Source organism: Varroa destructor, unplaced genomic scaffold, assembly GCF_002443255.2.
Source record: "Varroa destructor unplaced genomic scaffold, Vdes_3.0 BEIS01000004.1, whole genome shotgun sequence".
Classification (NCBI taxonomy): Eukaryota; Metazoa; Arthropoda; class Arachnida; order Mesostigmata; family Varroidae; genus Varroa; species Varroa destructor.
The window spans coordinates 23294758-23309404 of NW_019211457.1; the positions used below are offsets into that span (position 1 = coordinate 23294758).

The 14647-nt window shown below is 38.2% G+C and overlaps 2 protein-coding genes across 2 annotated transcripts; one reads left to right on the forward strand and one right to left on the reverse strand.

Moving 5' to 3' along the window:
- Window positions 1-6404: 6404 nt before the first annotated feature.
- On the forward strand, window positions 6405-14420 carry LOC147755979 (uncharacterized). Its single transcript, XM_086987527.1, has 3 exons — window positions 6405-6471; window positions 9136-9268; window positions 14158-14420. Exons 2-3 carry the CDS (start codon window positions 9160-9162, stop codon window positions 14370-14372), a joined length of 324 nt encoding a protein of 107 aa, XP_086843653.1. The 5' UTR covers window positions 6405-6471; window positions 9136-9159; the 3' UTR covers window positions 14373-14420.
- Window positions 11190-13872, reverse strand: LOC111248946 (cytochrome P450 4c3-like). Its single transcript, XM_086987528.1, is given in 5 exon segments — window positions 11190-12235; window positions 12335-12401; window positions 13091-13247; window positions 13335-13543; window positions 13735-13872. Coding segments are annotated over 5 exon segments (666 nt in total). The 5' UTR covers window positions 13762-13872; the 3' UTR covers window positions 11190-12029.
- Window positions 14421-14647: the final 227 nt, after the last annotated feature.

Genomic DNA, 14647 nt, shown 5'->3' on the forward strand with positions numbered 1-14647 from the left:
AGATATATATATATATATATATATAGATATATATATATATAGTACTATTTAAATGAAATAGCCATTTTGACATCGACATGTGATTAGCAGCCTTTCAGGAACAAGGTAATATTTAATGTAAATATAACTAAGGTTAATAAATATATTTATGCTTATTTGAGATGTCTTTACTGTATGCAGGTAAGCAGCGTTGTGGAGAAGGCAGATTCTTGTTCCTAAGAGAATGTTAAATAGTCCTCAAAGGTGTAAAAGCATGTTCAAAAAAGCTGTGTGTAACGTTACGAAACGATACGTAATGAAAGAACGTAAACGTCATGTCCCTGTTTATCAACTTGCATCCGAATATAAAAACAACAATACATATCGTATTCCTGTTTTCCTTTGGATGAAATAATCATCCTTTCAGGAGCTAAATAAGATTAAAAGGACGTTCGAATCAACACATTGCTCAGATCTAAGTAATCGTTCATGTGATCATGGCAAACCATAAACCTGGTCTTGTTTCATTGACGTATGACTTGTATATGTACAAGGCGGGCTCAGGTCAGCTAGTTGGTGGCGACCATAGTTCTCCAGGTGCTAGCCTTGAGGTAAGTGTGCCACGATCGCTGTAGATAACATACTAGTGAATCAAGTAGACAGAAAATACGTATGTAGTTAAAAAACTTAAGCACATACGTATTTTCTGTTCGCAGGAGGGTTATCGTAATGTTCTTGCTTTGTACTTGGTATTTGATACCACTGGCTAAAGCAAAGATGTGTTTTGAGTCTGAACTTTGGATTCCCGATGGGCAATCCCAGCTTTGCACTCAAAACGAATTCGTCGACCAGGCACAGTCCGTGTCTCACAATTGCCAAGCGAAAAACAAAGCTTCATAAAGTCCTTTGTCTTTAGCTCTGTTTCAGCAAAACTTAGATTAGACTGATCAATAGTTAACGTAATTTAATCATTGAGAATACTACAAGTTACTGCTGTCACTCGATTTGCATTCATAAGCTTAAGCTGTACGTATAACATCTGGCCATTCTTACCTCCGTTCGTGCACCGATACCTTTCGTGCGTTCACACGTACACACACACGATGGATGCTACCTATACTATTTTGTAGTTTTTCTTTCCGAGTTTAACCAAATGCAAGTTTACCTATTTGGCCTTAATCCAGTCTCACTGCATTTTGAGTCGCGGCACTATCCCGATTACGCAGTCCTTTATCCAGCCATCCTGGCCTTTTCTTGCAATTTTCTCTTTGAAGCGTCCTTTAAATCATTACGCTATGTAATTTTTTCGATCTTGTTCTAGCTGGTTATTTATATTCCCGTAATCCGATTACGTTGTTTTATTTAATTTTCCGAGCATTTTGACTCGGATAATCAATCGTCGTGTTCGAATCATCCGTACGACCCTTTCAATCTGTGTCCCCCAGTGCAACTTCGTCACTGCTATACTACCGTTGACCGACCGTTTGTACTGTTGTTTGTCCGCCATCTCTGATCCGGAACTAACCTTAATTTTCAATATTCTATGCAAATATTAGACTACTTGAACACATGTAATACGAAAGCATCCCATATTCTTTCATAAATTTTCTACCACTAAAGTTTCCAACGAAAAAAAAAGAAAAATTAGAATCTGTTTTCTTTCGTCTGTTAGCCTTGTATTCGACATCATTACTGCGGTAGGGTTGTTATCGCAAAAATTGTTGGGCTGCATGTTTACTTGCTGAAGAAAACTATTGAATTTGGGCATCGTTGTGCACTTACTTGTTATTAGAATAAAAACGTTATTTTATGCAGGGTCCCGTTCTTGAACATTGGGTCATGTATAGTTTCCATACTATCATTCGACATATACTTCTTTACCGAAAAGACGGTGTCAATGCAAGTTATTATTAATTAGATGAAAACGGACAACAGCCACATGATATATGAGCTAAAAACGAAAACAGTGAAACAAAATTAGCCCCTGAACCTCGTTCTGTAAAACCAATCATTTCCCGGATTAATAAGCAGGTCCTAATTAAAAGCGGTCTTGTTAGAATGCTGCAATCTAATTTGAATAGGAATGATTTCCTCTGCATCTCTGTCCTCTATTTCATTGATCAACGTTTACTTTTATCATCATGCGTGCACCGCGCAAGCTTACGTCTGGGGGCGATGGGGCCGTTGCCAACTCGCGCGTCGGATCTCCTAAAATTTAGCAGACAATATTTTTCATGCTAATAATAGTAATACCAAACACGTATAGTGGATTGTCAACGGGGTATTTGTTGACTTGACGAAAACGTATACTATGTATACGATATATATGAAGAATATACTATGTAGAACCATTGCGCCAAACCGATATTTGGGTTGTATTGGTACTCATTACGGACGTGCGTTTTATTCGACGTACGCTCACTGGAGACTATTCGAGGTAGGCCTCCACGGCAAAATTTGGTTTATAAAGGTTGAACACTGCATCTACTACATATAGGGTACAATAGCTGAATATCGTTTTTTAGCTTAATAATAAACTACTTAATAATAATAAGTAGTTTTCCGAATATAAATCACTTCCCATGCAAAAACATGCTGTTGCGGGTAGGCCGTTCTTGATCGCTTTCAACGAGCTCGCGATGAACTTTTTCGCTTGTCTAATTGGACGCCATAGCAAACGATGGCCAGTGCCGTAGTTGATTCAAAAATTGCCGGGGTATGCTGAAGTCATCAGCATCGTGTCAATAGCTTTTAAGCGCTGCATTCTTCCCTAAAGGCACTGGTGCCATGTCCATCGATGCCTGTTTCCTCAGTTGTCCCATACCGGGTGGTAAACCTGCCTCGTTACTTCGAGAATACTTCTCCAGCGGTAGGTTGAGGAGTGGACGTGCGTTGTTTATTTCACAATCGATATTCCTGCGATGAAAATTGTCGTCTTGAAAAGAGGGCTTTTCCCGGGGCGGTCTGCAGCTCCGGCTCGCGCTATTCGACGGCCTGCATTAAAATGTAAATATAGGACAACTAGCTTTTAAGCACGGTAAATCTTGATGGCCGTGTGAACAAGTTAATCATTATCGTAGAACAGTGACACTGCAACATAATTGAAGTGGTATATTGAAATGAGTTTAGGCTTTAAAAAGGATTGATTGTAGATGCAGCAGATGACAGCACCATAATTATATAGAATTGAAACACAATAACCATTAACGAGGCAACATTTACGTGTACGGCTTCAATAGGTGTAGTTGGGTTTCACAAATGAAATTGTATTTTCTATTTCTAAAATCTCCCGAAAATAGTCAGTACCCACCAAAGCACAGGTAGGTCCTTTCGTTTTTACGTTTACAAACTTTGGAAAAGAATATTATTTAGAGCCATCATAGTTATTACATGTAGCTATTCACGTACCACAGAAGACGTAGCCTTTGAAACAGAGGGTACGTGTGGCATTTAAGGAAAAATAAATTTTACTCAAGCACACTTGACAACATTGGTCGTTTTCATATCTACTATCAGAATTCAGTTAAAAGTTAGAAACAAGGCGTTTGCGAACATTCGAAAACAAGTAAGCTCATGTTTAGAGAGGTATATTATATTATATAGTTTTTTTTCAATACGTGGTACGATTCCGCTGTGATCAAAGTTAAGTTTAGGCGCGTTCTATTTGTATTAATAAAGAATGTCAATCTTTGCTTAAGGCATAAATAAAATAGCAGGAGGATAGTGTTATTCTGTCTCGATATATGCTTCGGCCCAGCGTGCAATCCAGTGCACCGCTATACGATAATGAATTGTTTGATTTAAATTAGCACATATTTATTTTTTCAGTTATTCAGATCAAATATATATATAAATATATATATATATATATTTGATATGTGCTAATTTAAATCAAACAATTTATTATCGTATAGCGGTGCACTGGATTGCACGCTGGGCCGAAGCATATATCGAGACAGAATAACACTATCCTGCTATTTTATAACGTGTATATATATATATATATATATATATATACGTTATAAGTTAAAATTCTGCTTTTAGAAGACCATTTCTAATAATAATAAAGAAGAAGATTTAGCTAATCTAGTTCGTGCGCTTAAGGTTTGGCGGCGTCACGTAATCCCACGACGGAACTTCACTTCTTTCGATTTCGCAGTAGCTTTCCTATTCAGCCGCGTAAGCCAATTTGTAAACTTCTTCCCGGCTAGCTTTTGTTAATAATTTTATGGACCTACTATTTCTAATTGGTCCATTTTTGACCTTAGCACTGAATATATAAGGTCGAAAACGGACCAATCACAAATAGTAGGTTCAGTAAAATATCAACGTAAGTTGCTTCGTTCTGGCAAGTTGTGCCAAAGCTCCGCGGATGACGTACACTACACAACAGGTTGAATTAACCATAAGAACATAGGCCTACAATGGGTAAGAGAAAGTGAACCTGACAAACAAAATGCGCTGATGGCTTACAAAATGCACCTGTCTAAACTGACAAGCTGCCACAACTGGACGCGTCTTTACCGCTGCCTTTCGTCTTTACCATATGTACATTAGCCTTAAGAGTCTAAATTCAGAAGAACATCATCTTAGGCCTGCCTTTAATAGAGGAAGAATTATTTAGGCGTTACGTACGTATCGATTACATTCTTGTATTCATATAGTCTTAGGCACTCTCTGTAAACATCTACAGCCTCTTTTGAGTTTCTTGCGAACTTATCAATAAAGCGATTTATGCAATCTTTATTGCTATTACGTATGATTCCAGCTGTTGCCGTAGTAACGACTTCACAATAATATTGGTCGCTTAAGAACAATGTTGTTTCGAATACTCGGGAACGCTCATCTGCGAATATTTTGTGTCACGACCCTTGTTATTATATATTGTTAAACATGACCATTGTTTATTTAATCCATTGTTCTACTATTCCATAATCTGCTGTAATACACTTACGTCATTAGGCCTTTCAGGTATCTGTAATACATCGGTAAGATAAGGTAAATTCAGTTTGATACATCGATGGTAATTGATTGATTGATCAATTTGCCTTACCTGGGTATAGCTATACTTTCATTCACCTTTCGTCCACCAACGTAAAATCTCCAATTTTAAGCCATATATATTCGTTCACAGTAGATCTCGTACGCTATTACCAATATTGGCATTTGGGCTCACTTGCGCAGTTACATCATTGTTTTAGGTACCACTAGATTAACTAATGCATTGTAATCAAATTCTACATTTACTAGAACGCTTAACTTACTGTACTTTGTGACAGCAGAGAGAGAGAGAGAGAGAGAGAGATATTATTACTTTATACATTTCGGTAGATATCTACTTATTCGGGTCATCAAACCAGTCTATTCGTTACACAAGACGACTACTACTAGAAAACTAAAAAAAAAAGTTCTATCATAGAGATTCGATAAATTATAATCGACAGGCAGAACTTCAGAGAATAGTCCAGAATACTCTGCTCGCCTTTTAATTGTCTTATAGACGGCATCTCAGTAAACTGAACTTTTATCTGTATATTTCATAAGTAAACAGAAAAAGATTTGGATAAATCATCTGCTATCAAACTACTAAGCCCACTTTTTTTAGCACCTGACCAATGTGTGAGATATTATTTATGATTGACAAAGTCTTTTCTAACGCAGAGTTATCTTAGACGACATCCTTTCTAATCAATTTCGAAGTTCGATGTAGAAGGGATACCCATCTTTTGAACGGGTGGCAAATTCTCCGAGGAACTGACTTGAGATGAAGTTCATGCGGCCTTAACCTTCAGCCCCATTAGCGCAAACTTTTGCCCTAGAAAATAAAATGCTGCCATCCTAAATCGGCTAGTATTCGTTGTAGAAACAATCGAGCGGCCATGTAAAAAAAAAGTGGCAGTTCTTCGCTTGTTAAAACTTACGAATGCAAATACGATTTTTTAGGCCAGCGAAGAAAGGCATGTGGCTTTCGTCCAAGAGAAATTTTCGATACGTATGTATCGCAGTCGTAGTGTGTGGGATCAGCAAACACGATGAATTGGGAAAATATTCGATAGTACGGATGTTAATGCCTTCATCTAGAAACCACCTAAACACGAAGCACAATTTTTTTTGTTAGTTAGAGTTACAACCGCCAGATATCGTGAAAGCTTTTTTGCAGACTTGAGCTATTACAGTTGTATGACGTAAATTGTTGACAGTAAATTTAAAAAACGTAAAGTAACTGCCAGCTTACGTTACTGTGTCATCAAGCACCTTTCGTTGACCGATTCGTGCACGAGTCTTGCATAATTTTCCGAATAGCTCAAGTCTGCAAAACAGCTTTCACGATATCTGGCGGTTGTAACTCTAAGTAACAAAAAAAAATTGTAATTCGTGTTTATTTTTTTTGTTAGTTAGAGTTACAACCGCCAGATATCGTGAAAGCTGTTTTCCAGATTTGAGCTATTCGCAAAATTATGCAAGACTCGTGCACGAATCGGTCAACGAAAGGTACTTGATGACACAGTAACGTAAACTGGCAGTTACTTTACGTTTTTTAAATTTACTGTCAATAATTTACGTCATACAAGTGTAATGCTACTTCACCTCGGTCTGTTCTCATTTAGTAGATTGGGTTTTAAGCATGTAAAGACAGAATGAGTTCGGATCAAGCAAGGACCTGTCACTAGTCGTTATGAGAGAAGAAAAGAACCCGTAGCAAGAGCTTCAATTATCAAATTGTTAAATTAAAAAAACATTAAAAATCGAATGTCATCTCCTATCCGAACCTTTTGCAACATCAAAAGCAGCGCTAACTATGATATGTCATTATGTTCTCATCAGTTTTGCTAAGTATGCGTAATCGAAGTTAGGTTAGCTGTTAGGTTAGGTTAGGTTAGCTGTTAGGTTAGGTTAGGTTAGCTGTTAGGTTAGGTTAGCTGTTAGGTTAGATTAGCTATTAGGTTAGGTTAGGTTAGGTTAGCAACACTAAAAGCAGCGCTAACTATGATATGTCATTATGTTTTCATCAGTTTTGCTAAGTATGCGTAATCGAAGTTAGGTTAGCTGTTAAGTTAGGTTAGCTGTTAGGTTATGTTAGCTGTCAGGTTAGGTTAGGTTAGGTTAGATGTTAGGTTAGGTTATGTTAGCTGTCAGGTTAGGTTAGCTGTTAGGTTAGGTTAGGTTAGGTTAGCAACACCAACAGCAGCGCTAACTATGATATGTCATTATGTTCTCATCAGTTTTGCTAAGTATGCGTAATCGAAGTTAGGTTAGCTGTTAGGTTAGGTTAGCTGTTAGGTTAGGTTAGCTGTTAGGTTAGGTTAGGTTGTTAGGTTAGGTTAGGTTAGATGTTAGGTTAGGTTATGTTAGCTGTCAGGTTAGGTTAGCTGTTAGGTTAGGTTAGGTTAGGTTAGCAACACCAACAGCAGCGCTAACTATGATATGTCATTATGTTCTCATCAGTTTTGCTAAGTATGCGTAATCGAAGTTAGGTTAGCTGTTAGTTAGGTTAGCTGTTAGGTTATGTTAGCTGTCAGGTTAGGTTAGGTTAGGTTAGATGTTAGGTTAGGTTATGTTAGCTGTCAGGTTAGGTTAGCGTTAGTTAGGTTAGGTTAGGTTAGCAACACCAACAGCAGCGCTAACTATGATATGTCATTATGTTCTCATCAGTTTTGCTAAGTATGCGTAATCGAAGTTAGGTTAGCTGTTAGGTTAGGTTAGGTTAGCTGTTAGGTTAGGTTAGTTAGTGTTAGGTTAGGTTAGGTTAGATGTTAGGTTAGGTTATGTTAGCTGTCAGGTTAGGTTAGCTGTTAGGTTAGGTTAGGTTAGGTTAGCAACACCAACAGCAGCGCTAACTATGATATGTCATTATGTTCTCATCAGTTTTGCTAAGTATGCGTAATCGAAGTTAGGTTAGCTGTTAGGTTAGGTTAGGTTAGCTGTTAGGTTAGGTTAGGTTAGCTGTTAGGTTAGGTTAGCTGTTAGGTTAGGTTAGGTTAGCTGTTAGGTTAGGTTAGGTTAGCAACACTAAAAGCAGCGCTAACTATGATATGTCATTATGTTTTCATCAGTTTTGCTAAGTATGCGTAATCGAAGTTAGGTTAGCTGTTAAGTTAGGTTAGCTGTTAGGTTATGTTAGCTATCAGGTTAGGTTAGGTTAGCTGTTAGGTTAGCTGTTAGGTTAGGTTATGTTAGCTGTCAGGTTAGGTTAGGTTAGCTGTTAGGTTAGGTTAGCTGTTAGGTTATGTTAGCTGTCAGGTTAGGTTAGGTTAGCTGTTAGGTTAGCTGTTAGGTTAGGTTATGTTAGCTGTCAGGTTAGGTTAGGTTAGGTTAGCTGTTAGGTTAGGTTAGGTTAGGTTAGGTTAGCAACACCAACAGCAGCGCTAACTATGATATGTCATTATGTTCTCATCAGTTTTGCTAAGTATGCGTAATCGAAGTTAGATTTTGTCCGAGCAGCAACTTAGCCACAATGTATAAACTATTTATACATTAAGATCAGAAAATAATGAAATGCTGATAGTATTGTTCTTATATATTCAACTTCGTTCTCTCCGGTTGTTGTAAATTGTGTGATTGTTATATGGAGTTGGATAAAAATTACTTAGTGGTCACTTTTGAATTATATAGATAGAGATCACCTTTTACCTTGATGCAGCCACCTTTAATTTGCTACATTATCAAACTCGACATAGAAAGATTACCTTTAAAAGATCATATATATCTTTATATCGGACTGTCTTTATTGATTCCGAAGATGTCATCAAGGTTCCGGTAAACCTTAACTGTATGTCAAAATGTCTGCCAAGAAGATACAGCGTCGATAAGATGCGTAACAATAGAGTTCGCAATGTTACATCAGAACAAAATTATGCGATTTATAACTCGAATCTTGTCCTACTTCTCTAACTGGCAATCTTATTCTATTTAGACGCTCTCAAAGGTCTCAGCATTTACCCATGATGACGTGCACTTCGAACATGAAGTCGTTTAATTTTTCTCAAATATTCGTAAAAGACAGATATCATTGCCAAATAGCGAAAAATGTCATTTTTTTTTCCCGAGCGTTTAGAGTTAACATTAGCGTTATCGATATCATTTACAAGATCTAGAACGTTGTCCTGTGTCAACAGAAGTTGCGTTTAGTCTGAGATGCCGCTTTTTACTTTAAAGGCTCTTAGCAGCTGTCGGAAAACGATGCTTTCGAGAATTCTGCCTATGTGCGAAGTTACACTGAAGTCCCCGCTTACGGCCATGGCCGTCGCGTTTCAGCAGTGGTACGCTTTCATCAAGCTTCACACATTTGGTAATTCATCAAATCCAAGTAATATTATTCATTTATGATGCTAGCACCGCTCGCCTGTGGCAAGTATAATAACCTATTTGGCTTCACTTAGGACCTCTTGTATATGTCCAAGATATCTCACTCCGATGCCATAGAGGCCGATGTAAGCTGACTTGATTATATTTGTGTGCTTTACATTTTCAACAATTTTTGCACAGGCATTTGTGAGAGACATATTATAGTTGATCCATTCTGGTGCTAAAGCTTTAGTTTTTTTTTTATTTAGTTAGCGAATAGTTCGACTATTTTATAGTCGACACAATCTGAACTATGCTGTCCGTCAGACTGCTTAGGTGAAAATCGGACGCGGTCTTTTCGGGCACTTTCGGGCTAAGCTTAACAGTCGAGTGACGTTTTCGAGGTGCCATTAAACCTCTTGCCATTTAAAAAAAAAGCTATATTCAAGTACTTGGCGATACCACCGAGCAATTCGAATTTCATAGAGCCGTCGTATAGCTAGCTATTCGTACCTTTATCGTCGTTTGGTAGTCATAAGCTTGACAACCGGAGTATTCTTTTGAGAGGAAAACTCGGTGCAGATGTTTAAGCTAAAGCTGGGGGTTTTTCCTCTTGGAGAAAAGAATCCTGGAAACTAATGTCGAATTTTCTCGATAACGGAGATACCAAATCGTTGAAACAAATGTGTGAAATAATTTGCAATAAATGCTTAGAAGAAAATAAGTTGAGGATGATAAGATTTTGTTCATTTATCGACAAAACTGCTTTCAATAACTTCCTGTCATAGTCAAGTCAGTTCGTTTTTAGGAATGCTTAAATTAAAACAATTAGTTGTAGTTTGTGTCTTCCCATTGCTTAGTCTTATAGTTGAATGCTTCCGAATCATACGTTCAGGATAACCACTGGACAGTTGCCCGGGATTTTCTCCAGGTTCTTTCTCTTACGCGACGCAGCTCGCTTCATAGGGTTGCGTTCCGGTGCCAATAAGCTTGATTGATCAACAAAAAAGTCTACTTTTATGTCAGGAGGACCCATCAATAGTCCTGAGTAGACAATAGGGTATGAACGGCGTCGTTTCAGGCCCCTTTGTATCATTGTATGTATACAGTACTTTAACGGGTAGGATTGAAAGTTTCCAAGACCTGTCACGACATGTCAACGAATCTAGACCATCTTCTGTGTCCCTAGGTTCCTTTAGTAAACGCGTTAACCTTGAGTCATCACGGGATGCCCCGCCTCTTTTTTTCCTTTTACCTGCTAGGTTGTAGTTATCTTTAAACAAGCAGGAAAACGTTGTTCTATGGGTAAAAAGCTGTTTTTCGTTCCAGTCTAAAAAATGGAATCGAAGTCCTCAGAGATGACCACAAAAATCCCGTAAAATATCAACAATACCATTATTAATACCATTATTATTAATTAATAATGAGGACATTTTTGGCGTTTGTTTAGGGTGATAATGAAATCAAAAATGAAAAAGAAAGGAAAGCTAGCCTGAATAGAAAAGAACTGCAGTAGGGAAAGCGCTGTCCTGAGTCGTGAATAGACAATCTTTGTTTGAACGGATGATTGTGTAACAGATCAAATGTACTAATCTCTAACGGCTTGACGTCATTACGATCTGGTTGGCCAGCATTTGACCTAATCGCAGGTTCCTTCGCTTATTTATGGCCGAAATAGAAAAAAATTCAGTTTTAAAATGTTAGCTAATTCACGTATAACCGTGTTGTATCATTATGACAATTATGTATTTCTTATGCTTTATCCAATTGTACGATGATAGAACGATCTAGCCTTATATAGTACATAGACATAATACATAATGCTCGGGGCCTCTGAAAAATTGTCGCTCGTAAATTTCGCTTTCAACAACACTTAATACATGACCATAAATATTAATAAGGACGCGTCCTCTAGTATGAGCAGCCATTTTATTAAGCGTACATAGCAATGTATATGTAGCGTTTAAGCACAGCTCTTTCGGCGCGAGTATGGTTCTGGTAATTAACAAACTTTCGATCTTCTTAAAATATACTTAAGATTAAGACATGCTTCTAATAAGAGTCTTCTATGACCCCTAAAATTGCTCTAGATAGATACATCCTTGACAGGTCGATTTTTCTAGGATGCTGTACCTCAGAACGGTCCATTCACAATAGTGTTACTGGCGATTTTTGCTTAATGCTAAATGTAAGTGTACTATTCAGTTTTAGACATGCATTTACAAATTAGGTATTCATTTATTTAACACGCAAGTATGTAACATGTTTAAGGTTCTGAATCATCGACACTGATGTCGATTCAAGCTAGATTTGAGGTCAATCAATGAGCTCCAGGTGACACTCGAGTATATTGTGTACTGCTTCTAGATGCTATCAACGAGAATTTTTATCTCAAAAGGGTCGTTTATGCGTATACTTTACAATAAAGAGTTTACCGCAAGGTCAAAGTCAGCACGGATCATCTGGTGAAGATTGCTGTTGAGGCCATGTTGTTATATGGTACTTGGCATTTCTCAATCCTAAACAACGTGTACGACATTTTTTTTCACAAAAGTTCTTAATACGCGGTATCCTTTAGCGACACTTCCGATATTCAATTGCGAGGTTCAATGTAAAGAGGAAGCCCATCTTTCGGACGGGTAACAAGTTCTCCCAGCGCGTGCACGTCCTCGCTTCGTAAAGCTGACCTCAAACGGAACTTCCGCGCGAACTTTTGGCCCAGCTATACCAGTCGATTATTACCTACATAAAAAGTCTATCTCTTGTTATCGTCTATACGTATTATACTTTCCAATGCAGTTTCGTGGGCCAGCGGAGAAAGGCACATAGGCAAAAGGATGTCGACCAGCAGCGTTCTCCGACAAGAATCTATCGGGATCGTAGCGTTCGGGATCAGCGAACACGCTTGGGTCACGATGAGCACGGAAAATGTTCAGTATAATAAAGGTTGATACCTTCACCTTGTAACCACCTGAGCAAGAGCAGCGATGATTGCTTTAGCTAGAATTATAACAGCTTAATGTTTTTTGTTTAAAAAATCAAAAATATTCTCCGTAGCTAGGTTACTTACAAATGGTAGAGTCCTCGTTTACGTATCGAGCAATTAAGTGCACCGAAGGATACAGCCGCCGTGCTTCCTGCAAAGGAGGCGGATGTCATATATTTGTTTCAAATCAATAGTTGCTTGATGCTCATTAGATCTGAGCTATTACCGTAGGTTACAGCGTATAGCAGTAGTACACTTTTCCGTTGAGAATTTGTTCGCGATTTCTATTCTGGGTTGAAGATATGTGATCTCGAGTCAAGGCGAGACTCATCGTTAGCGTTCGGTACCCTTTGATTAAAATAAGGGCAAAAAAATCCGTGCTAATTGAGCTTATAGGTCATTTGGCGCAATACCAATGTGTATCGTGAAGAAGATTCCGTCCAAATTGTTCGCATCATTAAAAACATCTAACGGTAGTAGTATATGATGGGTATAATACGACGCCCAGGATTCGAGTTAGCCAAAAACCATTTCCCTGTACGTATCTCATCAGCTACAATTTGCTTAGCTAAGTATATGTAATCAAGGGAAGATTGTATCCCAACAATAATCTACACATAATATATAATGAGATGCTTCCACGGTAAAGTATAATTAGAGGATGATGAAATTGTACAGCTCGGCTGATAATATCGATTCATATATGTACTGCCTTATTCTCTCTAGTTTCAGTAGACTGTGTAATTATCACATATCGCTGAATTACCAAAGCTTACAAAGTCAAGTTTATGTCCTCAAGAGCAGACTGAGCAGAGAGTCAGAGTTAAAATCATTCCTTACCTTAATACAGCATTCAGTGTAGTTCATTCTTATGAGATCATCATTGGCCACCGGTCTTTTACCATCGTTTCCGAAGATCTAATCAAGATCTTGATGAACTTTCCTTTGTATGTTAGGATTTTCGGCAAGAAGATAGAGCATCCACGAAACACCCAGCAACAATTAAAGTTTAAACGTCAGAACTATTTTTCTACGCCTGATTTGACTGCTTGGACGCTCGAAAAAGTCTTAATGTTTATCCACAGCAGTGGTGTCGTGTCCTTCAAACATAAAGGTACCTACCTCCTTTTGAACGCTTTCTAAGGACACACTCTGGGGGTCCTGCAAGTGACTCTCGATCAGCAAATCGATGAATGGATATCCATTTTTCATACCGATGTCTCTATCACCCTTTGAGTTGACTCCGCTGTTTCTATGTCCTGCGAGGATCTCGTTTTTGCGTTCTTCAATTATCTGTTGGTATCCAAATAAGTACGTAGTTTTGTATATTTGGGTTTTTTCATTCGCTCAAGCTTTTTCCACTGAACTAATTTATCCAATTTCTACTTCATGTGCATCAGTCGATATATAACGCACGATTTCATTCCTCTTCATTCTAGCTGAATCCACATAAGTTGTCGAAACATAATATTCACTAGACTCACCCTTTTAAGTGAACTCGTGAAGAACATTTAAGTTCTCATTGTAGCGACGACCACTGGCACTGATATTATATGAGGCATTAATCCATTGCCAGGGTGTCAAAATGCGCTCTATGAAGCTAGCTCCGGCAATGTTAACTGCTTTCACATAGTCTGAACAGCTGTTCTCCTGAGCATGTATCTTTGTATCCATTGCCGCCTCTATGGAATATTCATGAGTCTAACTGTGGACGATTTGAAGTTGCTAGATACCCGTTGGAAATCTTGTCAGAATTGAGTTTGCTTATTACTCAGTATGAAGTCATTGCTTGGTACTCAGTATGCTTCTTTTATATTCGACTTAGCTAACACTTGATTGCACTGTATAATTATAACTTAAGCTCAAGGATAACTGCTATTTAAAAAGCGATTTTTTGTTCACCACAGATAATATCGAGCGTAGCCATACCAGCAAGCGACGTAACCTCGATCGGCTTCCGTCGCTCGTAATTTTTAAGAGCTCTAATAAAATGTTGCAAGTACTCATTGAAGACGGGCATGACGTCCTCGAGGATACGAAAATGGAACGCAGGTGTGAGCATCTCTCGTTGTCGTCGCCATTGGTCACCATCACTGGGTTAGAGGTGAAGAAAGAATTGTAATATCGCATAAATAGAAATAAAAAATACCCAAAATAAAGTTTGAACTATTGTGTTGCGAGTTTCATTAGCGGACTAGAAATTAGCTTTAATATTGGAAAACAAGGAACAAGGAGCTCTCTCTCGGAATGGGTATTACCGACCTAGTTGAAATATTCGCAACGAGTGATGATAATTGTACATGAAGAACGTGTATCCCCTATAACAGCTGACCATTTGTTCCAACGAATTACTGAGCAAGCATATCTGGTAAGTAAGCCGGTTCCTAGCCATGAATC

Bases quoted from the DNA above. Each gene is read 5' to 3' on its own strand.
- LOC147755979 (XM_086987527.1), top strand. From the start codon at position 9,160: ATGCTTTCGAGAATTCTGCCTATGTGCGAAGTTACACTGAAGTCCCCG. The intron at 9,269-14,157 runs GTAATTCATCAA...TGTTCACCACAG, and splicing joins CATCAAGCTTCACACATTTG to ATAATATCGAGCGTAGCCAT.